General features: G+C 40.9%; 1 protein-coding gene across 1 annotated transcript; it reads left to right on the top strand.

Annotated features, from left to right (window-relative positions):
- Window positions 1-1707: 1707 nt before the first annotated feature.
- Window positions 1708-27614, top strand: dmrt1 (doublesex and mab-3 related transcription factor 1; the record flags this gene model as incomplete). Its single annotated transcript, XM_079160830.1, has 5 exons — window positions 1708-1929; window positions 3062-3224; window positions 4847-5004; window positions 10850-11033; window positions 27469-27614. The coding sequence occupies 5 exons, from the start codon at window positions 1708-1710 to the stop codon at window positions 27612-27614; spliced, it is 873 nt and encodes a 290-aa protein (XP_079016956.1).
- Between the last annotated feature and the right edge of the window lie 227 nt (window positions 27615-27841).

The following is a 27841-nucleotide window of genomic DNA, read 5'->3' as shown; positions in this document are numbered from 1 at the left end:
GCTGTAGAGGCAATTAAACTCAGTGTTGTAGCACCAGAACCCTCAGCCAATGAAGTGTAGCAGTTATTTATTCAGCGCTGTTTAAATGCCTGCTTTTTAATTGGTAACTTTTGTGTGTGTGTGTGTGTGTGTGTGTGTGTGTGTGTGTGTGTGTGTGTGTGTTTCACCTCACTTCACTCCCTGCCTATAAATCCTCTCGGCTGACTGAGTGAACAGTGTGGAGGTTAATTCACTTCCAGCTCAGTCAAGCCTTGTAAATTAATAAGAGAGAGTATTAATCCACCGCGTAGCACATTCATGAAAACAAAAAGAGCTACAGTAAATACATTTAAGGGGGATGATATTCAGATATTACAGCATAACTACAAGCCCAGGGGGAATATCACAATGATACCTCTGTTATAAAGTGAGCACCAGACACTCAATATAAGCTGCTGGAGGGAGGTGACGTGGGGGAACTAATCAGCATCAGTGTAATTCAGCTGCAATTCAGACAAACAAACATAATTGTGCTGCAATGTATTTGAGCCCTATACACTGTCATTTAATGGGATCTTTAAAGATTTATGAGTACATCGTGAACACCTAACCTCCCTGGATCACCTTAAACCCCGTAAGAGACAACATGAGATCAAGTTAACTACAGAATAATCATTCAGGATTCTTCTCAAATCTGCAAACTTATTAAGAGCGACTTATTAACGCTCTTAATTCTAATTTTTTTGTGCAGGTTTTGCATTATTAATCTCTGACTTGTCTTTGGAAGGCTGTCAAAAAAAGGTTACTAAGTACAATCTAATGCCAATAGGCTACTTTTGTACTTTTAACCGACTCAAGTACAAATCTGAATGCATGACTTTTACTTGCAACAAAGTATTTCTACACACTGAGGTACTTCTTCCACGTCCGAGGTTACACACACAGAAGTTGACATAGATAGATAGATATACAGACAGACAGACTGGTAGATAGATAGATAGATAGTACTTTATTAATCCTGCAAGAGGAAATTGTTTTTGCAACAGCATTTGTGGTACAGGTAAAGCAATACAAATAACAGAGTAAAAAGATATTAAAAATAAAAAATGCAAATATAAAAATGCACAATATATACAATGAAATAGAATCATATTAAAATCAACTAACTAAACAATAGTGCAAAGATTGAACCAAACAAACAACAACAGTGTAACGGTGTTATCCATTGTCATTGTTGTTGGCCTTATGTTCATATATATTCTGCGATGTATATTTATATTGTACATAGTAGATAAATGTTAAGGCTTAGTTTCTCTGTTCTACTTTGTTGTCTTTAATGTCCTTGTTTTTTTTCTTGTTTATTTGTATATTCCATGTATGTAGGCCTACATTGAGAGCAATGTGTACGCATACATGGCTAATAAAGCTGATTCTGAATGATGTGAAGAATTTGAGTGTAATATTAATTGTGTTTTACTGATAGTTTAAGTGTGAAAAAGGACTAAAGACATCCGAGTGAGAGCAGCGTGAGTGATGCCAACTGTCCTGCCAGGTTTCTCCCCCGCGTCCAGCTTGTTTCCTCCCACCGGTCAAAGCAGCATGGGCGGGGAGAAACGGTGACCTTATAGCCGGAGGCCTGGCACCAGTACACTGCTTAAAGTCTGTCTGCTCCTGGGTGTAGGTTTAACTGTTAGCACCAGATTTGTTAGTTTTTTATTAACAGCGGCCATGAGCACGGACAAGCAGAGCAAGCAGGTGCCGGAGTGCCCCGTTTCTCTGTCCCCATCCAAAGGCCACCAGAAACCCCCGAGGATGCCCAAGTGCTCCCGCTGTAGGAACCACGGCTACGTGTCTCCTCTGAAGGGCCACAAGCGCTTCTGCAACTGGAGGGACTGCCAGTGTCCCAAATGTAAACTGATAGCTGAGAGGCAGAGAGTCATGGCGGCCCAGGTAACCGTTTCTTTCTTTCTTTTTTAAATGATTAGCGCGCGCGGCTAACGTTAGCTTGAGCCAAACCGAAAAGTTAAAGCTTTTAAACGTGAATATTTGACGTATAAACAAGTTGTTTCTACTGTGTGGAACGGGAAATACAACACGTAATTGTTTCAGTTAACATTTTGATGTATGTTTGTATTATTTTATTTATTTATTTAATTTGTGTACCAACAAAGTCACCTGAAGTGTCAACCTAGCTAGCTTAAAACACACATTAGTTGCCGTAAACTGTAACAGTTTAACGGTTTAAGGTGCCGTGAACCTTAAACCGTTAAGCTAATATGTGCTTTTTAGATATATGTTTTGTATATTGTTACACTTGTTGTCTACCGCAAACAGTTGATACACATATATTAATTAAACGTTATGCTACATATATATATAGCAGCTACATGTTCTATATATTGTGGTCATTTGCTTTGTAACTAGATTGTGGCTTTGAAGTAACAGTTTAGGTTGTTTTTTCTCAACGCCATTTCTTGGGTGGGCTCATTGATAGCTATGTTTTTTTGTGATTAAGTAAAACTATTTATATATTTTAAAACTATGGCATGTGTCAAACACACTGGTGTATAGATAGATAGAAGTGTATATATATATAAATAGATGGTAGGCCTACTTTATGTATCCCAATGTAAATTTGACAGTAGCACAAGTCACATCAGTCAAAAACAAACAAACACAAAACAAACAAATGTATTTAACAGTGGTTAAATTAGCTGAAACAAGCATCCAACTGAGGCTTTTATCCAAAGTTTTCTTCTTAAAAATTAAGAAGAAAAATTAAATTTCCCAGAGACCAATGGTACATATTCAAAAAATGCCTTTATCGTCCAATTAATACACCCACACCCAAAAATATTTGATTTACAACTTTAAGAAGCTATGAAGTTATGGCTTCAGTCGTACCTGTTTATTACAACACATTTTCACGAGAGAACAATTAAGTATCACAATCATTTACTTATTATGTATGTGTTGTTATTATTATTACTATTTTTTGCATTATCAAGCAGGTGAGTCTGTCATAAGTCATGAGTAGTAGTCCGGGAAATGTTTTGATTTTATTTCCTCTCCTCCCCTCCAGGTCGCCCTGAGACGGCAGCAGGCTCAGGAAGAGGAGCTTGGGATTTGTAGTCCGGTGGCTCTGTCCGGTCCTGAGGTGATGGTGAAGAATGAAGCTGCAGCAGATTGCTTGTTCTCTGAGGAGGGAGGAGCTCCTTCACCAACTCCTTCTCTTGCTGTCACAGGTGAGTTATCGTGTACTGCCTCTCATGTGTCTAAAATATTAAGTGACATTCACATTTATATATTCAGCGTGCAAACACACCTGAAGTCGTATAAAGCAAATTTCGCAGTTTAGTCGACAGATTTAGAAAGACTACACACTGAGGTTTTCACAGATAATCCTCTATTAAAGGCTAAAATATATAAAAGCAATATGAAGAGATACTTTCTATGGGTGTGTGCAACCAATCAAATTTTTGTGTGCAACCAATCAGGTTTTTACAAACCTGTCCACTGTTCATACAGCAACAATAGTGAGTTTGTTTTGCCAGTCAGTGGTGATGTAAAAAAATCATTATTTATTTTATTTATTTTATTTTATTTTTTTATTACTCATTTTATTTATTACTCATATTATTTATTACTCATTTTATTTATTCGTATCGACTGTCTCACTGAGCTTTCTGTTATTTTTCTTATTGCCATGCTTTTGCTGCGTTGTCTGTCAAAGCACTTTGCTAAATAAAGTAATTATTATTTTAATAAAATTGCTAACATTTTAGTTTACCAGGCAGCAAAGCCACATTCTGTTCAATCGACTATATTATGTGTTAGATTTGTACCTAGAGAGCACTTTAAAAAATATATCTTCTTTAGTGTCTGTTTAGTCCACTGTTATTGTAAAACAATGAAACACCACAAAAGTCAAGAATACTTTTAAAGATATCATCAATAAGAGACGTTTTCATGGGAAATTGAGTGAAAATCAAATTTGATTTTGGTGGCAGCAGCATGAAAGGGCCCCTTGGCGGTCGGTGGAGGCAGACACAGATATGGTGTTCCGTGTCGGCCTGATAGCAAACGTTAGGAGGTAGGAATACGACTGTGGTCAAGGCTGCTCGTGTCTTCTGCTTTGTGTTCATGTGAGGGTGAACTTTAGGTTTCTGGCTTGGCAACAGAGAGGAAAAGACTGAGCTGGAAAAAGGAGTCGAGCACTCTGCGATTTCGGTGTTGACAAGAAGCAGAACAGGGACAACAAATGTCATTATCTTTGGCGTCGGTGGTGCACAGTGTCTTCATTGTGTAAGAGTGAAGGATCAGGGTCTGCCTGAGAAGAATGTGGCCTTGTTGATAAGGAAAGAACAACGGATAATGAGCAATTTGATGATGGTGATGGTGATGGTAATACTCGACCTGAGAGGGCAACCCACATTCCTGTATTGTGATGGTGTGATGTGGTCGGTCGGCTAATTTTGACTTAAAAAAAAAACCTCCCACCTGCAGATGGTGCTGTTGATAGCGATTTGAGCTGTGATGGGACAGCCAGAGAAGTTCAAGTCTTCTTCTCCTGTTTAATGATCGATCAAACGATCTACTGCAAGCAGAATAATGTCAGGAAATACTCAGCCGGGAAAATAAACACCTAAAAGTCAGCTTGAGCTCTGCTGTTGGGTGCATAATTCATAGTTTCACAAATGTACGTATTATTAATCCAAGTTACTAACCATATTAGTAAATAAATGCATGCACGTAATCCTGAAATCCATATTTCAAATGCGATAATGAGCTAAAATCCAGCCGCAAGCGTCACACTTGAGCCTCTGAATTGATCTCGGGTGTCTTGTTTGTGTTGTTTTTCCTCCAGGCAGCCGCTCAGCTTTGTCTCCCAGCCCGTCAGCTGGTGGCCGGGCTCACAGCGAGGGATCGTCAGACCTGCTGCTGGAGACTTCCTATTACAACTTCTACCAGCCGTCACGCTACCCCGCCTACTACGGCAACCTGTACAACTACCAACAATACCAGGTGACTAACAATAACCACTCCGCTGTTTGTTAATAACAGTCAAACTCTACCTGAAGCCTTTTTTAAAGGGCTCAAAGTACGGTTAACTGTAATGTTTTTATAGCTCAAGGGAGGGTTTGGTGCCACTGCAGGGGAAACGTGTGTGTTTGTGTGTCTGTGGGCCTTAACTGCAATTCACTATCTTGTTTAAATTGTCCTCAAACATGAGCTGTAACTAAGGTCTGTATATTACATTCATCTTTTCGCGTTAAACCTGCCTAAAATATTTTTCAGTATAACTTTATTGTTTTCATGGTGGAAAAACCTCAGAAGCCAAGATCATTATGAACAAAAAAAACGGTATACAGCAACAAAATATTTACAGAAATATTAACGAGCATATACAGGAAAATACTTAAGATGTACAGCAAGAAGTTAATGCTTTTCTGCAACTTTCCAATCGTGTTTTTCCGTAGCTGTGGTCAGGAAGGATTTGATAAAAGACTTGTGTCTGCACTGGGAAATACTGACTTGGTAACAAAAAAAACATTTATGTTTGCTGAAGATTGTTAGAAACGTCTGTTAAACGTCTGTTCTGTCCCAAAGTGATGTTACATACGAGTCTCTCTGCTCTGTGTTAAAGGTGATGGACTGGTGTCAAGTGTGTGTGTGTGTGTGTGTGTGTGTGTGTGTGTGTTAGAGGGGTAACTTTACATCTGAGCTGCTTCATGCCACAGAAACAGGAGATAAGCTGCTTAGCTACGAATCCCCTCAGCATGAACAAGGCTTACTTTCTCTTACCTCGTCAGATAACTTGTCACAGTAATATGAAGCGAGTCGACTGTGTGAAGGCACAGCTGGAAGAGATGGACGTCGCAGAAAATCGTCTGTCACACCAAACTGATTTGTCTCTGGGATGAAAAGTAGTCAACCTCAGACCCCTAAAACAAAGGTCCAGTCCAGTGTGGTCCTAGCCATGAGCTGAAGTGACCTCAAAATATACTTTAAAGTTACGATGAGGAACTTTCATTTTGTGTTTACTTTGGCGGCCCCTGTGGCCTAAAGCGGTAGTGTTTCCTTTAGAAAACCGCTCATTTTACTGCAGCAGGGTCTGACAGTCTGCTCCGCTCGGTCCTGGTCCTGGTTCTCTCGAGCCTCCCTTCCCTCCGAACCGACGGCACCGATGACGAGCATTAAAGAATAACTATATAAAAATAGAAACTGAGCCTGTTTCATAACCAGTTAGATCTGCGACATAAATCAGCACATTTAAGAAGCCGGAGCCAGAAAGTATTTTGCATTTCTGCTTGATAAACTGTTGATCACTTATCAAAATGTATTGTTTTTCTTGTCACATGAATGAATTGACTAATTAAAAGTCATGTGTCCTGTAACAGAAAATAACAGACTTACACAAAAAGAAAGCTAATTTTATTTTAAATAAAAAAAGGGAGGATGTGACAGTGATGTAACTGGTGCATGTGTAGTCAACGTTGTGGGCACTAGAAGTTAATTTTCTTTACTTTTTTTTTTTCCTTCGAGATGGATGAGTGTCTGCTTTAATGTCGGCACTTACGGTACAACGTAGGACACGTCGGGGAGACGGTGCCCAGCGTCCACCTCGTTCACCCGTCTGTGTATTCACACTGATTCATGCGTGAATGTATCTCTATTGTTTCAAACTGGGATGAGCTTGTGCGTGACGCAGATTAGAGCTATAACTCTCAGATGAGGTGGGTTTTTTATTTTTTTTATGAACAACATTTGTCCACCTCTGCTCTCTCCTCTCCACTCGCTCTCTCGGTTTCCCCTCAATAGCAACATCTAGTTTTGGGGTCACTGCCTCCGCTAACCTGCCAGCGCGCAGCACGAGAGCCTGAATTGCAAAGGTTAATGGTATTGTCTGTCGGCGGAGGAACAGACCGCTATGCCTCAGCGCCTGAAGGAGAAAGTGAGCACATTAATGCTAATCAGTTAGCACTCTTTAGCATAATTTAGCCATCCTCCTTTGTGATTTATGATATTTTTAGTGAAGTTGTCAGGTTGAGAGGGCGACGTGCGACGGTTATTCAAATTCAGGGACTACTTTATTTGATTTTTCTTTGCATGAAGAGCTCATTATTTTAAGATGAGTTTCAAAAATTGTGCCACAAACACACAGTTGCACAATTTTTAACTAGAAAGTGAAGTTTTTTTATTGCCTTATCTTCTGGCTAAAAGAAAAAGATTGTCTCCTCTGTCTCCTTTACCCGTCCTAAACCTCCTCAATTTAATGGCTTATATCCACTATTTGCATCCCCAACTGAGGTGATTATCCTTGAGTTACTCAATTTTTATTTTGTCTCCATATTTGCTGTTGAAGCACTTATGTCTGTGGTGTCTCTGCACCATCCGGAGAGCTGTGACGTCTTTTCTCTTTGACTTTCTGTTCACTGGGTTAGTTTCTGAAGGTGTCGCTCTTATCTCCGTCATAACATCAGGTGAAAGTGTAATTTTCATATTTTTAACAAGTATACAATTAATACTAATTTTGTTATTTAAATAGCATTTCTCACCTTCGTTATTTTGAGTTATGTTGCTCTAGAGCCTCCTGCTGGTTTCACTCAAGTGTTAATGATAGAGAGAACCGTAATGGATGTTTAGTTATGTTAATAGTTATAGTTGCTGCCGTTATCTATTATTTTGCAAGTACATCTACAACTCACCGCCATATTGTTAACACTGAAGTTTGCTCATTTATTGACTTGAATACCACAGTACGAATAGTTAATACAACTAAAACAACTGTACAGAATAAAATATAAACATTCGGTTCAAACTATATTACACACAGAGTACAACACTACACTGACTTCTTGCAAGATCTCAATTCATTGTTTCATTTTGCAATTACAGTCGATGGTTTGCAGCAGATTTAGGTTCGTAGTTTGTCATCTTCTGTCAACCTCTTTGAATAAACATTTCCTTTAAATCGTGACCAATCATTCTAATGTTAACGATAGTGATTATCCTAATAAAGTGATCTGTAGGTGTTGGGCTCTTCACGCTACTAAATTAAAAAAAAAACCCACAGGGAAACAGTGTGGTCTTTATCAGTGTAAGGCCATCTACCTCCTCTCCTCTCCTGTGCACTCAGTGGTGCTTGGCTGTCATGCAGGTGGATGATGATAATATAAGGGTGGTGTAGAGCTTCCAGACAGGAGATGGTGCCAGATAAGAAGACCGGCCCCTCTCAGGGAGGTAAGGAAGCCCCCCCAGGAGTCTGCAGGTTAGCCAGTGAGTGTGGAGGGAAGGACTGTGGATGTGTGGCAGCGTTTTACCTCAAGGCCATTTGTTTACCGTCTCATGCTCTGTGCCATGGACGTGCATTTAGAAACGGAGGTCTGAGGGTCTTCATTTTTCAAGTTATCATCAAGTCATCCATGAATCTGACAGCCGGACTGTTGCTTGTGCAGAGAACGCCTCTCAGAATTTATCTCAAGCTAAAATAAAATCCTAAAGATGCAGATATGCCGTCGGACGTTTCTGCCCTAACCACCACCTCTCTGATAATCTGTGTAACACCACACAGAATATAAAAGCTCAGCTTGGTTGTGGGGTTCAGTGGGATTTTGGAAAAGTAAGATTGAATTTCCTTTTTAAAACAACTGAACGGTGACTCACAGGCAGCTCATGGGGTAGAAATAAAGACGCTTAATCAATTGAATGAGGTCGAGAAGTAATCTAAAAGAAAACAAAAGGCAATATGTCAACAACAGTATGCGCACACACGAAACAACATTACTGTAGAGCTCAAGTACTGAGAGGGTGTTATGTGTGTTCTGTAGCATATCTGACGTGATGAACACTCCCTGGAAACTGGTATTGGTTTGGCCTTTGGCTGTTGTGAGGATGGTAGTAATAGGCTCACTTTAGAGGTATTTCCACATAATGTTACCCAACATGTTCAGTGTTGCTGTAATTTACTGGAAAACACATCACCCTCCTGAATAGTGGGTCGTACTGTATGAGAGTGTTGAAGCTTTGACTTCTCACGTGCATTCCTGAGAACCGTTAAAGAAGTACTCAAATCGTTGACTTTTTATCGTGACTTTAAATGGGCCGTCGTATCACAGCTGAGGACAAATCGCGCCAAATCTGGGACGCCTCTTGACGTCCCAACGTTGACCACTAGAAGCACAAAGCGCTCTTAACGTGCACAGCTGTAAACATGGCGAAATGAAAGAGGGCCGACGTTGCTGGTGCTGCTCGGTGGAACCGTGAACTCCGTCAAAGGAGGTTAAGTTTTCTGTTCGGTTTGTTTGTTTGTCAGCAGGATTACAGAAAACCTAATGGCCCGATGTTCATGAAACCTGGTGGAGGGGTGTATCATGGGCCGAGAAAGAATCCATCATATTTAGGAGCGGAACTGAATCACGTGTCAGATTCACAAACTCTTTTTCACTCTCCTTAACTTTACGAGATAGGTCTTTGGGCCTTGGCGGAGGTCTGAGATCATGCAGATCGTGAAAGACACTCTATGATTGGTCGGGGGACCATCATGTAGTTTGACATGGAAATAATTGATGTCTTTTTAATGGTTAATGTCAGTATGGATGGTTGGAAAGGTATATTGGTCAGGGGATGAGAATATGGATCGAATGGTTAAATAACTCTGCTAAAGCTACACATTATAGTTCAAACAGTAATCACCCCACCACGATGCACTGAGAAAGGTTTGGCATCAATACTCTGTGTGGATCTGTCTGTGAACCTTTTCTATAAGCAAACTTTCACTGGGACGGTTTTGTTTTGTCTGTATGTGTCCTGCAAACCGTAAGCTTATCGTGCACTTTCAGGACTCCAGTCCAATCTCTATTGTATTTTTCACGGCCTAATACAAGAGCAGAGTGTAGCTTAAATAACAGTTTATAAAGCTGTCGCGGAATTGATGGTGTGGACAATACGGGTGACATATTGCAGGCTGACAGAAATCAAATTCCATAAAAGTGAAATTGAAAACCCTCCGTGAGGCGGCCTGGCTGCTGAGTAGACGGCTCGTTTTAAAGTTTTCAGAGGGCTGCAGAAAGCCAGCGCTGCGTGTTGCGGCTCATTTTTAGAACAAGCCACGGACGTGTGAACTCAAACCGCTAATATTATTTCATCTCTGTCTTTCTTCTTCCCTGGCAGGTTAGGCTGCAACGTGTTGCCTGTGAATATCTGACAGCTGATTTGGAGGAACGTGCAGTCAAACATATGTGAACAATAGTGTCGGGGGGGTTATGCAGTTTGTTATAAAAGGAATACCCGTATGTTGCAATGTAAGCTAAAAATGGTAAACATTCTCTTCTTCCAGCTTCAACAATGGGAAGATGTGTTGCTTTTCTCTGTCATATGTGATATTAAATTGAAGATTTTGGAGATTTTGGACTGTTGATCAGATCAAACAACACATTTGATGACTTCACCTTGTGTTTTAGGAAATATTTCGCAATTTTCTTGTATTGTTTATGCTTAACAATTGTTTAATTGGTTGATAAAAGCAGATTAATTGATAAAATAAGTGTTAGTTGCAGCCCTATCGTAGTTTCAGTCTTGAAATGACCAAACATAGAGTCACCAAAACCCAACAAGAGTCTTTGTTGGATGTAAGAAGCTCTCCTGGGGCCTGTACTACGAAGCGAGTTCAACATACCCAGGATGTCTTTTGGTTATCTAGTTTAACTAACCCTAAGCGGCTCCTCAAAGCTGGTTATCAACTTGGTACGTCAACCCAGCGCTTCTCCATCTGGTTATGAGCGCGTTCGCATAAAGGTGCAGCATAGAATGAGTAAGAAGGGAACCTCCATCCCAGAGTTAACCCTGATCTTACGTGTCTTGTATGAAGCAGATGCCTCATGCTGACGGCCGCCTGTCCAGCCACAACATGTCCTCTCAGTACCGCATGCATTCCTACTACCCAGCAGCCACCTACCTGACTCAAGGCCTGGGCTCCAGCACCTGCGTGCCGCCCCTCTTCAGCCTGGACGACAACAACAACAACATCAACTGCTCTGAGACCATGGCAGCCTGTGAGTGACACACAGAGACACTCACACACACTTCTCAAGCCCCATAAAGTTTCACCCAGACTTTATCTACAGTGTGGTTAAGTACATTCAAGGGAGGACTGCACTCAAGTTAAGAGCGCCATAAAAGTTGTAAGATGAAATTCATCTAAAGTGAAGCTTTTTCACTTTTACTATACTTACTTTTTTTACTTTACTTCAAATGCACAACTGTGTGCAGCAGGTCTGAAAGTTGAAAGTTGCCCACTTCTTATTTACAGTAATTCATGGTTTAAAAAAGAAAATACATCTTTTGGTCTTTAATTTGAAGTCGTCACAGAAAAACTGCCCTGACAGTGCAGCTCTGTTTGTTGTTGTTGTTGTTTGAAGATGACGTAGATCTGATCTCTTGGCACTCTGCGGCCAACGACCTGAGATTGAGATCTCTGCTGAGCATGGCTGCCTGGATTCTCAGTCGCTGTGAATGGGGGTAAATCAGATTGTGTGCATTGCTTAATACGTTCAATAAAGTATTCGTGGAACTCTGCAAAGAATGTGCGTAAGTGCACGATGAGAGTGAGATAAGAGGGACGATCCTGCACGATGCAGAGACGCACACTGGGGCTGATTGGCAAGCCTGTTCAAGTGCCTTTTCTGTTTTAATTTACACTTCTGGGACACTTTATGTCCGTCTGTGGTGCAGTTACGAACGGTGTCATTCACAAATTGAAGATACATTTGCGAGTAAGAGGAGGAGCTTGACTGCTCATGTACAGTATGGGTTGCAAGTTCTGTGTGGCGTTTTGCTTTGATGAGGGGGAAACAAATCCAATGTTGAAACAGACTCCAGATCATCAGGGAGTCAAACAGTGTGAGTGACGTTGTTGTTTAGGTTTTAAAATAGTCTATAGGTGGCGCTATGTTCTTTGTCTGTGCAGCCTTGTGACGGACGTTGCTGCTCACACAAACTATCCTGCTCTGACTTTGTGTAGCTACTCTGAGTTTTAAAGGGACAGTAAGTGGGATATGGTGAAGTGTAGCGGTGTGGTTGCAGAATGCAAAGACTGTAATGTGAGCCGCCGTTTGGCCTCGCTCAGCATCCTGACCACAATAAAACCAGTTCAGGAGCAACAGGAGTCAGGCGGCTGGGCGATACCACGGTTGTTTTCTCATTCTGTGGCTCACGTTACCGCAGTTTGACAAGCGTGTGTCGGGAGAACTACGGTGGCCTTCAGGTGACACAAAAGCACGAAAGGCTCAGTGTTTGGTTTGTCCGTTCTTGGCTAGCGTAGAAACATGGCGGAACACTATGCTGGTCTTTTTTCACTTTATCCAGTCGTCCTACCCTCCCGACACATTCAGGTGTGCTGAGATATTTTTAAGTTCTGCGGAGCTTTAACTGTATTAAAATCGAGCTTTACTCTTCTTGTTATTAACCAACTCTGTCCGCTGTTACCTGGTTTGTCTTGAACGGGTTGTGATTGACAGAAGACAGGCCAGTTATCGCATGTCGCTTTTCATCTTCTATTCTATTTAGACTTAAATGAGAGTTTAGAAGCCTAAAAGGATTGGATCTTCTCATTTATTATCTTTTAATGATGTTTCTTTAAATACGTTACGGTAATATTCTTTTCAGGAATTAAAAGATGAAGGTGATTAGTTAAAGAGCAGTGGTTTTGTATATTATTACTCATTTGTGAAGAACATAGGGGAAGAGCGTCACGAGCACAACATCAACATCCTTCTTTTGGTGACATAAACTGCTGACACCACCAGCATCACAAACCTAAAGACCCCACAGCTTCCCCTTCTACCTGCATACGTTTATGACTTTCACCTGTACGTTTCCTGTGAGGGTCCCGAGTCAGCGCCCCGCCGTGAGTCTCCACGCTCCATTACAAGATGACAACACTCTCCGCGGGTGGTCCCACAACCGACTCCAAAACCAGAGAAACAAAACACCCAAATCAGTGTTTTTTCTGGCTTGTGACCCTTTAAAAGGACACAATAATTAAGTTGCAACACCTCGTCACAAGTTGCAACATTTTTTTTATTTTTTGTTAAGTGAAGTTTTATTCTAAATATATATCTTTTATTCTTTTCATTCCTGAAGTGTTTATACAATATATAAAGAAAAGGCAACAGAGAGAGAAACTCACTGGTGATAAAACCTCCAAAATAAGTTATTGTGACAATAATCACATCTGATTGTATATGAAAGGACAGTGATAAAGAGTCTTAATTAAGTCTTTGTGGTGGATTGTCCCTCTTACATCTATATTGTAAAACAGGTCAACAGATAGTAAATCAAAATGAATATTATTATTGGACACAAGAGTTTTCTTCTTTGATTTTGCATCAATTATAACTTGGAGACTCTGCGGGATAAAACTTACAGAAATAATACTTTTGAATAATCCATCTTTGGCATTAATTAGAATATTTTTGACGCCTTGAGGGATAAATTTAACTAGTATTTCATAAGAAAAAGGGAAATAATTCAGACACGGTGGAGGAAATAGTCTGTTTTGCAGTAGAAATGTGTTTCTTCTTTCTAATTCTGCTTTGTTTTACCTCCATGAATATCCGTACTGTGTCTAACACTGTAGTAATGTAATCAGAAGTAGGGCCTGCCACACAATGGCATTCCCATAAAACAATTAGTTTTCAGTATCTCTTGTCATTCAGTGAGAGGAAGTTTGTTTGAGGTTTTTATTGAGTCTAAACGTTTGGTGTCTAATTGGTAACATGTCTATTTCAGTGTGTGGGTGTGTGTGTGTCCTATCTAAACAGGAGGCTTCCACCGACTGAAGAAGAACCCTGTTGTTTTACAAGAGCCTCTGTGTCTCAGATGTCTTTTCCTTGTTTGAACAGTTGTGTGTGTGTGTGCGTGTGTGTGTGTGTGTGTGTGTGCGTGTGTGTGTGTGTGTGTGTGTGTGTGTGTGTGCGTGTGCGTGTGTGCGTCAGGAGTCCCGGACTGTGTCCTTGATGTTGTTCCAACTCATATCTTATCAGCCGAGTTTAAATCACTCTGCAGGGTTGTAAGCACGTTGTTCTTGTGAGCTTCACATAATGAACTCCTTATCTTAACTGCACAGAGGCACAGTAGCTTTTTATACTTCATTATTTTGCTACTATTGAGTTATTATAATCTGAATTCCTGTATTTCACGTTGCTTTTATCGGCGCTTATCCAGAGTGACATGGGGATCTATTTTCACATGGAGCTGAAACGGTTTAGTCAGTTAGTAATTAATTGAGTAGTATATTTAAGTAATTAAGTAAATATTCTTTGTTTTCAAAACCTTTGGGGGAGGTTGGACTTGGACTGCAATTTACGATAATTTAGTTTTCAATTAACGATTATTCTGTCGATTATTTCCTTGATTATTAATCAAAAGTTCCCACAACAGTTTGATACCCTAAAAAATATTCAGTTTCCTATCAAGGAAGACAAAAAACCTGCAAATATGAACGTTTGAGAAGCTGTAACAATTACATTTCTGTCATTCTTGTGATTAATCGATCATCAAAACAGTTTCTGATTAATATTCTGTCGATCGACTAGTTGATTAATCGACTAATTGCCTCATTTTGGACTATTGGTTGAATGAAACGAGTAATTTTAAAGACAAAATGACGAATCAGTTAAATCACAGATTAATGAGCAGATTTATTGGTAATGTTTCCAAAGTCACTAAAACAGTTAAAGCAAGGAGAGTAACGTTGATTTAATTTAACGTTTGCTTCGGCCGCATCTCCTTTTTAATCCGTGAATTCTTTCGCTCTGACCGAACATGTCGTGAACGTCCGGATCATCCGAGAGGAGGAACTACCCCGTGAGCTGTGAGCCTACCTGCCCTCCTCCTCCTCCTCTCCTCTCCTCCTCCTCCTCCTCCTCCTCCTCCTCCTCCTCCTCCTCCTCCTCTCCTACCTGGCTGCCAAACAGCGGCCCGTCAGATTTATCTCCCTCCCAGGATACGGCTAATCAGTTGGCCAAATACAGAGATCCAAATAACCTTCAGGAGTGCCACGCTGTCCTTTCTCCCCCCCCCCCATCCCCCCCCCCCCCCCCCCCCCCCCCCGCTGTCTCCGCAAAATTGCCTTCTGGAGTTAGTGAGCGGGAACAGTTAAGATTTACAAACAATGATGAAGCTTGTCATGCGTCTTTCTCCATCCGTCACGGCGGGCCGGGCGGAGCTGTGGGTAGAGCCGTCCCGGTGTTCTTCATAAAAGCCAGCTCTCTGTGAAATACGCCCCCCCGACCGGCCTGTTTACTGCCCCGCGCCCGTCAGCAGCACCGCCGCCGTAAATCGCAGAGCGGGAGGTGACAGCGCAGTCCATCAAACTCACCCCCCACCACCACCTCCACCTCCTCCTTCCTCCCTCCATATATACACACACAGAGACACACACACTGTTTCTCCACAAACACTCACTTGTTCACCATGAGGCTCAGATGAGCTGCCTTGAAAGAGTTATGGCTGTTTCAGTCTTACGGGAGAGACGGTCTGTCGGTGTTTACGTTCTCTCTTTCTTGTCCTTGTCGAGATTCAAAATTCAAAACTGCTCAAAGTTTGTACAGCGCTGCAACTTTCCTTTCACGTACTTCTTTCTTTCTTTCTTTCTTCTTCAAGATTCATACCAATATCAGACCTCTGCTGCTCCGGCTCTACGTTTGTCTTGTTTTGTTATATTGGTGTCAGCACGGCAGCGTACAGTCATTTAAATGCAAATCAGATCGTTGAGGTATTGCAGATGTTAATCCTGCTAATCGATAGACCTGTGTGAGCCCATTAAGTTAGAAATCCATTACTATCTTTCTAGATGATATTCTATTGATTTCTTTTCTTGCTTCAATCTATACTGTACTGTACACCAGAGTGAGTAACTGCGTATGAAGTCTGTCGTTTCGGGTTCTCCGCCTCCTCTGGAAAAAAAAAGGAGTAAAAAAAAAATCAACAAAGTTTCTTTGTTTCGTGTGTAAAATGGGATTTACCTGCTTTCAGATCAGATTACTTCAAACTCACACCCACACGCTCTCTCTCACACTCACACACACACGCACACACACACACACACACACACACACACACACACACACACACACACATACTCGAGGCCACACTCATTCTGGTGATGTCAAAAAGGACTCTCGCTCTTTCGGATTTATTAAACCCGAAACGAATCGGTACTTCCAACTCAAGAGGTGACCTTTTGTAAGGAAGTGCTGTTTCATGTCGTGTAGCAGCAAGAGTTCATTTCCTTTGGTCTCTGACAGGCTGAGAACATCACTCAGCTCACTGCATCTACTCTGTGTCGTGAGGAAAGCAAAGCTTTGGGGTTTGTGGTGTGATGTTTTCTCAGCAATCTCTGCAATTAATACTGTTTTACTACTCATATCATTACGCTGTGGCGTCTCTAGTAGGATGGCAAAGTTTAGATTTAAACACGTTAATGTGACTTATATAGAGACAATCCCTATATATATACTAGTCGTCTAAAAACAAGTCATTTTTCAACCAAACCTAGTCGGATTTTAACTCGTAAACAATCCCTGTGTTCATTGGGATTCATGCATACTAGAGACATACTTGAGATTGGTTTAGTGAGATTTCTGCTCAGTGTTGACTTGAGGAAACAGAAAAGATGCACATGGGAAACACCTTTGTGCACTAAACCACTGGTTCTCTCCCGTTACACAAGAGCTTTTATAAAACGATTCTTATTCATTATAATTCATAATCAATTAATCAATGTTCTTTTGATTTTGAGGACAAAAGAAGACGCTTGGAATTCCTTACAAATTATAAAAGTCTGCAAGTTCTCATGTTGATGAGACGGTGTGGCGGATAAACAGATCACAGTTTTTAGTTTTGAGTGCTTTATATCACCCTTTTCTCAGATAAAGTTCAGTACACAAACCCAAAACCTTTAAAATGAGATTTGTCTCATAGCTTAATAAATCCCAGAAAGTATCCCCAACAAAGGAATGCATTCTGTTTGAGGCAATGACTCGATTCAACCTGTAAATAAGAGCCGGCAGCAGAGAAAGTGACCCTGCTGGGGGCCCGTCGGGGCCTCATTGAGCGTGTGGCATTGAGATTGAGTGTCTCTCCTGGCTCTTGGTTACAGTGGAGAAGTCCTGTGTGGCCCCTCAGATTGTCTTCCCTTCCCTGCTGTGCTGCTAAGTGCCCTGAGAGCCTCCGGGGCCCGTGGATGGACTAAATACCGGTGTAATTGTCTGCTCAGGGCACAAGCACCGGTGTAATGTGTTGTACAACACCACCATTAACGGGGCCTGGGGCTGTACACGCATTAAAGGGCCGGGGCGGTGTAGTTTATGTCCTCTTCCCTTCACTCTCTCTCTCTCTCTCTCTCTCTCTCGCTTACACCCTTTCAGGTCTCTCACAGCTGGACAGTGTGAGAGTGACATGAAACGTGATTCCATTAACTTCTGTTTTATCGTATGGATAAAGTCCCTCCCCTTCCGATGGACCACCATGGGATCTTATTTGGCAAAAGACAATGTACCGTAATTGACGGCGAGAGACGAATATTTATTTTAATCCTGTTTGAATTGTGTCATTAATTACACTTAAGATGTTTGCCGATTTAAAAGATAATTTTGCGCGTCAAGAAAGTCCCAGTTTGTCGTAGATTTGTTGTAGTAACATTTGTTTTTTTGTGAAACTGCTCAGTGAACTACATCTCTCGGCTGCACGGTGCACGTCGCCAACACGGCGGTTCCCTTAGCTATGTTCCACAAACACCAGGCGTGTTTTATCCAGCGACTCTTTTTATCACGTACAAAACACACAGGCATCGTAGCTTCAGCGAGAGACGTCTCTTCCTTGACTTTTGGGCGTGTAGTCTTTCTCATTACATATTTAATATCTTACTCACACAGTTTAAGACAAAATGTGACTTTCGTGACGTGCAAAATTATCTTTTAAATTGACGAACATCATACTTGGCAGGATCAAGAAATGATTCTCTTTGACTATCGTTCATATTTGTTCCCGAAATAAAGTCCCACGTGGTCCACCGGAAGAGGCGGGACTTCGCCTGCTGCTTTTTGTGCAGGCAAAGATAAACCAAACACAGTTATATGTTTGTAGGTACATGTATATTTGTTTACACAAGTAAATAAACATATCTAACCCAGAGCTTAGCTTGAAAACTTCATATTTTTAATGACGCAAGTAAAGCAGAGGGCTCGTTTTAATTAAGATGCAATGTTAATTAAATTAAAATGTAATGGAATTAATTCCCAACCACTATTATGGGAAGTAAAAGAAAACAAATTTAACTGTAACATGTTATTTGCTAATTTGCCAGGTCTGCATCTCTAAACACACATACAGTGGATGTTCCTGACGTCTCTTGTTTAAAACAAACCCTGCTAGTTACGGTGCGTTCCTACCTAATCGTGCTCTCGTAGTCACTTTCCTTGCGTTGCTTTGAGCGCTGAGTGACGGATGGCGTCGCCTTGGCAGCTCTCTGAAACAGCTGAGCGCCTTGGATAAACACATCAGGCAGCGTTAGCCCCCGCGGGACGCGTCCTTCTTTCCATAGCAATATATTTCACTCTTCCTGTGTCCTTTACTTTGGCATTTTTCTTACCCTGTCGACTCAACAATGAATCTCTGCTTTAAAAAAATAATGTAATGATAGAAAAGTCCCGCACACGTATTGATCGGGCCGCCTCAGCTCATTATTGCATATCCATAACTTTTCGACGAGGCGCGTCAAGAAGCCCGGCGATGGACTGACAGGCCATTTTGTGAGTTGATGGGGCACAGTAGCCGAAATGGAGATTTAGCATGGCGACGGGGGGGGGGGGGGCCGTGTCACGCCTCTCCGGCAGTCATCTTCATCGGGGACAGATTGGTTAACAATGCGGGAGCAAAGGTTCCTCTCTGCTTAATTAGCCTTTGACCCCCCCCGACACCGACGCCTTCTGTCAGCCCCGCGTCGGCCCTCCGCTCCACGGCAAACCGATAATGAGCGTTTAAGTGTTTTCTGACCCCAGTAATCGCTGCATAACGGACTGCATCGCTCCGAAAAAACAACTGTCTCAACAGATCTTCATTTGCGAGATGAAAGAATGAGAAATATGTGGAGGATTTAACTCGCACACTACAGTGGAATGAGTCGTCCTTATACATGATAATGCAAAAGCTATTATTTTACTCTTTGTTCTGTTCTCCGATTAAAGTGTTTGATGTTGCTTGAAATGAGTAGAAAGCTCGGACTTCACTGTGCGAGCTCTGTTGCGTTTGCTTTACCAGCAGCAGCAATACGTCAGAAGCCATAACTCGTGAGTAGGAAAAATGCATTTGGTCGGTTTGTAAAACCTCAAGTGGAGATTTTTCTCAAGAAGAAATGTTGCTTCGCACAGCAGCTGAAAACACCAGATCGGATGAAGGTTTCCTTCATGTGACATAGATCATCTTTGACATTTACATTTTAAACCAAGTCAGCGGCGAGCCTGTAGGGATGGCAGTGGTGGTCCTGAACATTGTGTACAGATATTCATGGTACCCAGAGGATGAACTGGAGTGGCTTTGATGATCTCGTCACTCTAGACGTCCGTGGTGATGAATGAATGAATCCTTGGTTGACATTTTGTGGCTGAGGGTGAAATGTCTCCACAGCTGTTGGATGCTTTACTGTGCATATTGTGCATTTATTAAGTGCTTTATTTAGTGTTTTGTATATTGATTTGCATCACCAGCATAATGAGGAAATGCTTTGAATGAATGTTATGAAACTGCAAAATAGTTACACTGAACATATCTGCAAAACTAAATAAAATGTGTAGCAACTAAAGAATAAGACAACAAAGCACTTGTTTGAGATAAGGGAAAGATTATTGTTTTAGTTAAATATTGACAAAAGACGGGTCGTATCTACTTTTACTAACCTAATCTTAAAGAAGAAGAAGTTTTGTAGCTTAAAACCAAAATCTTCTGCGTCAAAGCTCGGTGCTTTATACGACCACCTTTAATCAACTAGAATAAAAGGGACAATAAATCTAATCTCCAAAACCTAATGTATGTGACAAAACATGAGATGCCGTAGTTAATTTAACGCACATACGATAACAGAAACGTGTAGGAAACAATTGAAACCTCCTCTTCTCTGCTTTGCTGCGACTTCACGCTGTTATAAAGACTCGCAGAATTAGTACTCGGCTGTGAGCAGTGATTTGAAACTGAGGGTGAAGGTCTGCGGTGTGAACATCAGCTGAGTGGCATGAGCCTCCGCTGTTCAGCGCTCAGTATTTAAAGCCTGTCTGCTCTTTGACGGAGTTTTCTGGACCATTAAGTCCTGCTGCCGGCCTGATGATGAGCAGCCAGACGCCCGGGTTCGTTTCTGGAGAGGCTGAGCGTCCCTCCGTCGGACACCCGCGGGACCCGCTCACTCTGACCGGGGCTTAGACACACCTCGTATCATTTTAATGGGAGCCATTTAATCTCAGGCCAACCTTGTCATGTGACAGGCAACTCTTCATTCTAAAGATTGAATTTTTTTGTTCCCGTGATGATGGCCTCCAGTAAGTGCTCTCGTCCCTGGACAGCACTGGCAAATTCACACAGGTGATTGCTTTTTGTTTTGGTCGTGCATTGAATATTGTCACACTTAGTAAATTGCGGACTGTGAGACACGGTTGAAAGCTCCAGAAAAGGCGAGTAAATGGTCCTTGAGTTAAGATTACTTTGTCAAACTTTATAATCCCTTTTAATCTGGTTTAACAACGATAACAACACGCAGCCAGCCGTGAAGTGTGTCAGCGTAATGAATTTAAATGAATGAGACTTGATTTCATTAATTTGAAATGACTCAAATTATTATGTTTCATACACTAAATGTCAAAAAGTATACGGACACCTGAGCATTACACCTATGCAAAGATTTGTTAATATATTTATTTTTCTGCAGCTTTAACAGCCTCCATTCTTCTCTCGATGTTTAAACCTTTCTTCTACTCAGACACGAGAGCATTACTGAGTCCATCACGGATGTTTGGTCATGAGTAAAACCATTTCTTTACGGATGTGGCTTTCTTCATGGGGGTATTTGTCGTGTTGGAACAAGTAAACGGCCTTCAACAATGAATGACTTACTAAACTATCATGTTTATGCCGGTGGCAGAATAAATAGTTACATGCTAAACTAAAGGGCTCAGCCCAAATCATGAAAACACTTAAAAAGTAAGCGCTTAAGTAAAGGGGTGTCAATACTCCATGGTGTATGTTTCAGTAAATGAGTTAGAGCTGAAACAATGAGTCGATTCATCCATTACTATTTTGATTATTAATCAAATTAGTCATCGTTGAAGCAAAGTTGCCAAACATTTACTACTTCCTGCTTTTAAACGGTGTTGATTTGCATCTTTTGTAGACCGCCGCACCCACGAGGGTCACTGTGACCTCACAAAACACGCTTTTGGAAAAACCTCAAGAATGAATATGCAAATTCAATTATGACAATTTCACACAAATGTCTAACAGCATAAAATGATGACATTTTGCATTTATCTACGTGGCTGGTGGAGACAAACAACCGCAAGACAATCATTTTACTTTCTGTTTTATTTCCTTCAAATTTGATGTCTTTTGGTTTCAGACTTTGATGTTTTTTTTATGGATTATAACAATTTTCTGACCTTTTTAAGATTAAACAATAAACTGAATAATTAAGAGGATAATCTGCAGATGAATGGAAATGATCGTTAGATGCAGGACAATGAAAATACACATCATGGCTACATATTCATGACTCTGAATGATTGTAATATGTTGAATTTTGACAAGTAAACAGAGCTTTTTAAATGTTCTTCTAGATACTTCAGTAACTCACATCACGTACAGTTTAATGCAGAGTCGTGTGTGTGTGTGTGTGTGTGTGTGTGTGTTTACTTAAGTGTTATCTACCCCTATGACCCTTGTGTACGGTGGATGAGTGTAGAGTATGAAACCCACAGAGAGAGCTTATCCTCGCTGCATCGGACTGAATTACCGTCTCTGCTCTCACATCTGGGCTTTTGTTCCCCTCTTTGGCAGCAGCAGAATGATTGCACCTTCATTCACTCCCTCCCTCCCTCCCTCACTCGCTCACTCCCTCCCTTCCTTCTCTTAACAGGACAAGTGGGAGGTTAAAAAAGCTTCCTTTTGTTATTCCACACAAAGACTGTTTAATAGTTTGGAAATCTTATATAGAGTGCTGAGTGACTGGGAAAAGGGCAAAAGTTCACTCAGCAGAATAAACTCTCTTTCAACATGACCAGCAGGTTAAGTTTGTCTCGTTACGAGCTTCTTCTTCTGTTTGTACACAGTCTGAACCAACCAGTAGACTGTGTTACACGCTCCGTGGTGTGGAGAAGTGCAGTTATTACCTCTCACTGCTGTAACAGGCAGCGTAACAGCTGTCAACTCAAAGATACTCATTTAACTCAGCCTGTACTTTCCAGAATGTGGGTTTTGGCAACAACTTCAAACTGTAAGTGACTTGTCTGCTGAGGGTTTTGTCCCCAAAGACATCGCTGCTTCACTCTGGTTTTAAGTGTCATTGACAGTAGTGGAAGTGTTTTTTACTCAGGTACTTGTACTGTACTTGAGTATTTCCATTGTATGCTACTTTATACTTCTACCCCACTTCATTTCAGATGCAAACATTGTTGAATATTTCCCTCCCTTGAGTGTTTTCAAGAGGTTTTATTGTTGGCACCACTGTCAGCAACACAAATCGTTCTCCTGAGAGCTACAGCAACTAACACAACAACAACAACACAGGACGCACTGCTTTTTGTTTTCCAGCGTAGAGACAGCAAAGAACTTCCATTGATGTTCTTCGGTAACTGCGGATAGCTACCGATAGCAATGGTTGACGCACTTCCTTTGTGTCGTAAATGAAGCCTTCATCGTGCCCATCGGCAGACAGAACCACAGAGTGAAAGTGACGCTTAAAGGGAACCACATTGTGCAATTTACATTAACTTCATGAGGACAAATTAAAGCCCAAATCTTGTCTATTGCCTTTTTAAGATTTTACACATTAAATAAAACAAATGATCAGCTGATAAAATACAGTTAGTTAAAGAGTAAAGTTGTTGTCTGGACTTTCCCCCTCTAAACTGTTCAGATGGTTTCTTCCAAATAACCTAAAGAGATCAATATTTCACAGACATTCAAAGAAAAGAGAGAATAGCCAAAAATATGAATAAACATTTTACTTTACATTCATCAGGTGACCTGAAACACGGCGACTCCAAATAAATGATGTTTCTCCGTAACTGCTGGACGTGTAAATATGCAAACACATTTGCCTTATTCACTTAAAAGATGGAATCACGTGGCTGCTTTTCTTCATTTATATAATTGTAAATTAAATATTTTTTGGACCAAACAAGCCTCACTTAAAAGATCTGAGAACTCTGTTTTCTCTTATTGAAATAGTGATAAATCAAAGATTTACTACGAAATGTAATTGACAATAAAAGTAACTTGTTAATTATCTAATTAGCTGCAGCCATAGCGTCAACAACAGGTGCTCGACGTTGTTTCAGCAACATTAATCTGTATTAAACAGGAGAGCAGAGGACGGCCGGAGGCAGCGGAGAACATGTGTTCCAGCGGTGGGTCGTGATTTAACATCTCCAGTGAGACTAGCGCGTCCAGTTGCTTCCAGCCGTTAATTACACGTCATAGATTTCCTGCTGATGAACAGAGAATTAACAGTGAACGGGGCTAATTCACAGCTGCTGCTCTCCTCTCCACCCACATGCTGTTATTGCCGTACAAGTGGACCGCTGAGAGCCGGCTGCACTTAGCTACACAAACATTAGTATTAACGATTGGGCTGCCAGTTTGGAATTGGTGACAAACTGCAGACGGGCAGGAATTGGAGTCCGAAACCAATCAGGAAGTTAATGGGGAGAAAAATTACTCCTCTTTTTGTCCCCCTCCCACCACTGCTGAGGAGGAGAGAGAGGGAGCGATGGTGGAGGGCGAGGGATGAGGGATGAGGAGGCGAATCAAGAAGTCAAGAGGATTCTGGGAAACGCTGGACGTCAGCTTTTGTTAATGTTGTCTTCATCAGGAGGTTATTCTGAGTAAACATGTATTTGTGAAGGTCTGCAGACACATTTAGATATTTCATGCTTTGACTGGAGCACATTTAGACATTTGTGGGTATCATTTGACAATGTTCATACTCAAATATCTGTAAATACAATTGTTTTAATGTCTTTTGTGAGATAATTCTCCTTAAAACACAATTTCCTTATTTATCTTCTACATTTCTGTCATTGGTCAGCTCTCCTTTTGAGAACTATTTAACTCTCTAATGATCAGGGCTGCAACTTATGATTGTTTTCAAGATTCAATCATCTGCAGATCATTTTCTTGATTCATTGATTAATCATTTGGTCTATTAAAGGTTAGACAGTGAAAACATATGTCTTGGTCTGTTGACCGACAGTCCAAACCCCAAAAGGATTCATTTAAAATGATATGAAACAGAAAAAAACAAGCAAATATTTAAATGTAAAAGCTGAAATCATTATTGTTATTATTTTGCATTTTTGTTTATAAAGTTGCTTCCTTAACACTTTTTTGATCATGGCCACAATTTGTTTTTAGCAAAGTATTTAAATCTAGCATCAAATGTGTTCGTATATTATCGTTTTCTTATTCATTGATCAGATGATTACTGATTTAAATAAAACATTAGCATAGTAGTAATAATAGTAATCATAGTATTGTATTTAATTGAGGCAACGTTCTGGTACGGCTGCTTGTGTTCAGACAATATTTAACATTTGAGAATTTTGGCCTATTTTGTTCAATGGAATTAGTATTTATCATAAAAATAAGCTTTTATTCCTCAATGTAAGGAATCAGTAAGATATTGTTTAGGTATTGATACAGAATCTCAGAGAAAAAGGTCAAAAATTACGTAAATAATAAAACCTTTCTTTGAAAAATAATTGATAGATTAAACAATTTATTGTGTCGCGCATAACATTTCAGAAATAGGAGGAAATAAAGCTGAAGAGATTAGTTGATTCATTAACAATCAATCCACAGAGAATAATTGACAAGCAATTCGCATTTTTAAAGCAAGAAAACCAACAAACAATAATTAGCTGCAGCTCCTCAAACGTGAGGATTTGCTGCGTTTGTGTTTCATATAGCAAACTGAAAATCAATCATGTGACAATATGTTACCTATACGGGTCTTTATCACGACTTTCTGCCTTTATTCTTTGATCTTTGATCGTTAGTTGCAGCTCTACTATTTGTTCTACTAGTCAGAAGTTCTTAGTTGTTTCTCTGGGAGCTTCCACACCTAACATGTTTAGTTCGGTTCAAACAAACTCGTTAAAAACGCGACGACGGTCCGCAGTAGTTATTAAACGTAACACTTGAATGCCTGTACAACCGGCCTGATGTCCTCACACTGTTATATTGGTGTGTGCAGTGGCTGCAGACGAGTGTTAAAACGTCTGGGTGCACACACAGTGTTAACTGTGAAAAGATCTTTTTTGCTTTGTGCTCGGTGTCTTCCCTTTTTGCTGACTGATTCAATTTGCTATAAATCGTGAAGAATCATTTAACCGCGCGGTCATATTTATATCAGGTGAAGACAGAGAGGAGCATCCATTCTGCTGATGATACGACTCTTCTCTGTCTCACTATAGTATTTCTCTTCTCCTTTTTTATTTACTCGCCTTACAGTACGAAGACATCTTTTATTTGATGTGTGCTGCTGCGCCTCCAGAGGCAATATGAATTTATCATATTAATGACTTTGAGGAGTATCCAAGAAAAAAAAGATTTGTTGCTCAATACCTGAAAGGGAAATGAGAGGTTTGAGGTTTATTTACATTTACTTTATGAATACGTAGACATACTTTACCGTAGTGTTTTGCATAATCAAGAAGTAGATATTACCCTAGTGGTGGTATTTTACCCAAAGATATTTCATAATGGCTCAGTTTGTGGTACAAATGTTGCTCTCGCATGGGAGACTTCCTGAGTCCTCCTGTATCTGATGGGGTTCACCAGTTCACTCTAACTGGTGTCTAATACAGCGTGTCCTGTCAGTACCAGCACCAGTACCAGCACCAGTACCAGCACCAGTACCAGCACCAGCACCAGCACCAGTACCAGCACCAGTACGAGGTCTTTATGGGTTTTATGAGAACACGACGGACATGTGACGACTAGAAGTTACTCCGGATATAAAAGTCAAACATAGCCAGTGGATCCTGAGAGACTAAAGTAGTTTCATTGTGCATGAACATTTCAAATTGGGACAAAACTGGTTTAATTTTAATATTCCACATAAACATATGATTTAAGTTTGCTTCAATAGTAATGTCACAACCCTGCTACCAAAATAAAAGCTTTTAAATGCTCTAGTTCCTTTTGGAGGTTTGCCTGTGTAGTGAAGATCAAGTGGCCAAAAAGACAAAAAAACAACACATTACCATTGAGACAACCAGGACAGGATACATGGATCATAAATGTTTCTACAAAATGTGATCACAACACATCCAAAGGTTCTTGAGATATTTAAGTCTAGATAAGCGGTGGAGCGACCGATCGACTGACGTCCATAGAGCCCGGTGATAGCAAGACAAAATGTTCTACTTTTTCAAGATGCGATGAATTGCACAAATCAGACAGTTCTTCGAGGCGTTATTGTACCCGTTTGTTCACATGAAAATTGTAGTAAAAGTAGTTAAATCTCTTCCTACTTTCACACCTCCAATCGTTGAGTGTTGGATTGTCTGTTTCCGAAAGTTAGTTTGAAGCATAGAGGTTTTAAAGGGTCATTTGTCCCCTAAATCAAAAACATGTTTCCTCTTACCTGTAGTGCTATTTATCAATCTAATTGTTTTGGTGTGAGTTGCCGAGTGTTGGAAGTATCGGCCGTAGAGACGTCTGCCTTCTCTCCAATATAATGGGACTATATGGCACCCCAACAAAAATCTACTCCCGGTGACTCAAGACAATCCACAGACCTCGTTGTGAGCAGTTTCACTTCGGAACTATTTTCTTTCTAAACTACACCCACCAATCGTATCACCACGCAGAAATTAGCATCATCTCAACCATCTAACAGTACAGGAGGATACCATTAATGTTTACTTCTGACGCTGTCACATCCTTAGACTCTCGTCCATTGAGAAGATGCACGCGTCCTTCTGCGTTATTCTTCAAGACCGTTGGCGGGTGTAGTTCGGTAGAAAGAAAATAGTTCCTACATGAAACTCCTCACAACGAGGTCTGGGGATCATCTTGACTCACCGGGTCATGATTTCTTAAAAGAGACATTGCTGTTGAGTTTTTAAAATGTATGTTTTAGGCGCTTTGATCACCACAAGTGCCATATAGTCCAATTGATCTCTGATCAGAACTCTGTTGTCTGTCTCGTCCCTGCAGCCTTCTCACCCAGCAGCACCACCACAGGTCACGACTCCTCCATGACCTGCAGGTCCCTCATGGTTAACTCGAATGGCAACGAGTGCAACGCCGAGACGCCAAACTTCTCCGTGGGCTCCATCATCGATGGCGACGCCACCAAATAAGCAAAGCTAAGGACGATATTATACGTAAACTTGGACGTTCTTGGAAAAGCATTTCATGGTTCAGTGTTGCTGAAAGGTTTCCCTGTTTCTGTCCAGGAGGCACGATAACGTCTATGGTTGTCCAGGTTGTTTTTCCTATTTTTAGTTCATTTTTAGCTGTTAAATATTTTTGTTGAGGCCAGTTAAGCAGCATACAAAGGTCTCAGAAAGATACTTAAAGAAAATAC

This window comes from Pholis gunnellus, assembly GCF_910591455.1.
Source record: "Pholis gunnellus genome assembly, chromosome: 6".
NCBI classification, from domain to species: Eukaryota; Metazoa; Chordata; class Actinopteri; order Perciformes; family Pholidae; genus Pholis; species Pholis gunnellus.
Note: the sequence above shows the minus strand (reverse complement) of the source record. Positions and strands in the feature narration are given on the sequence as shown.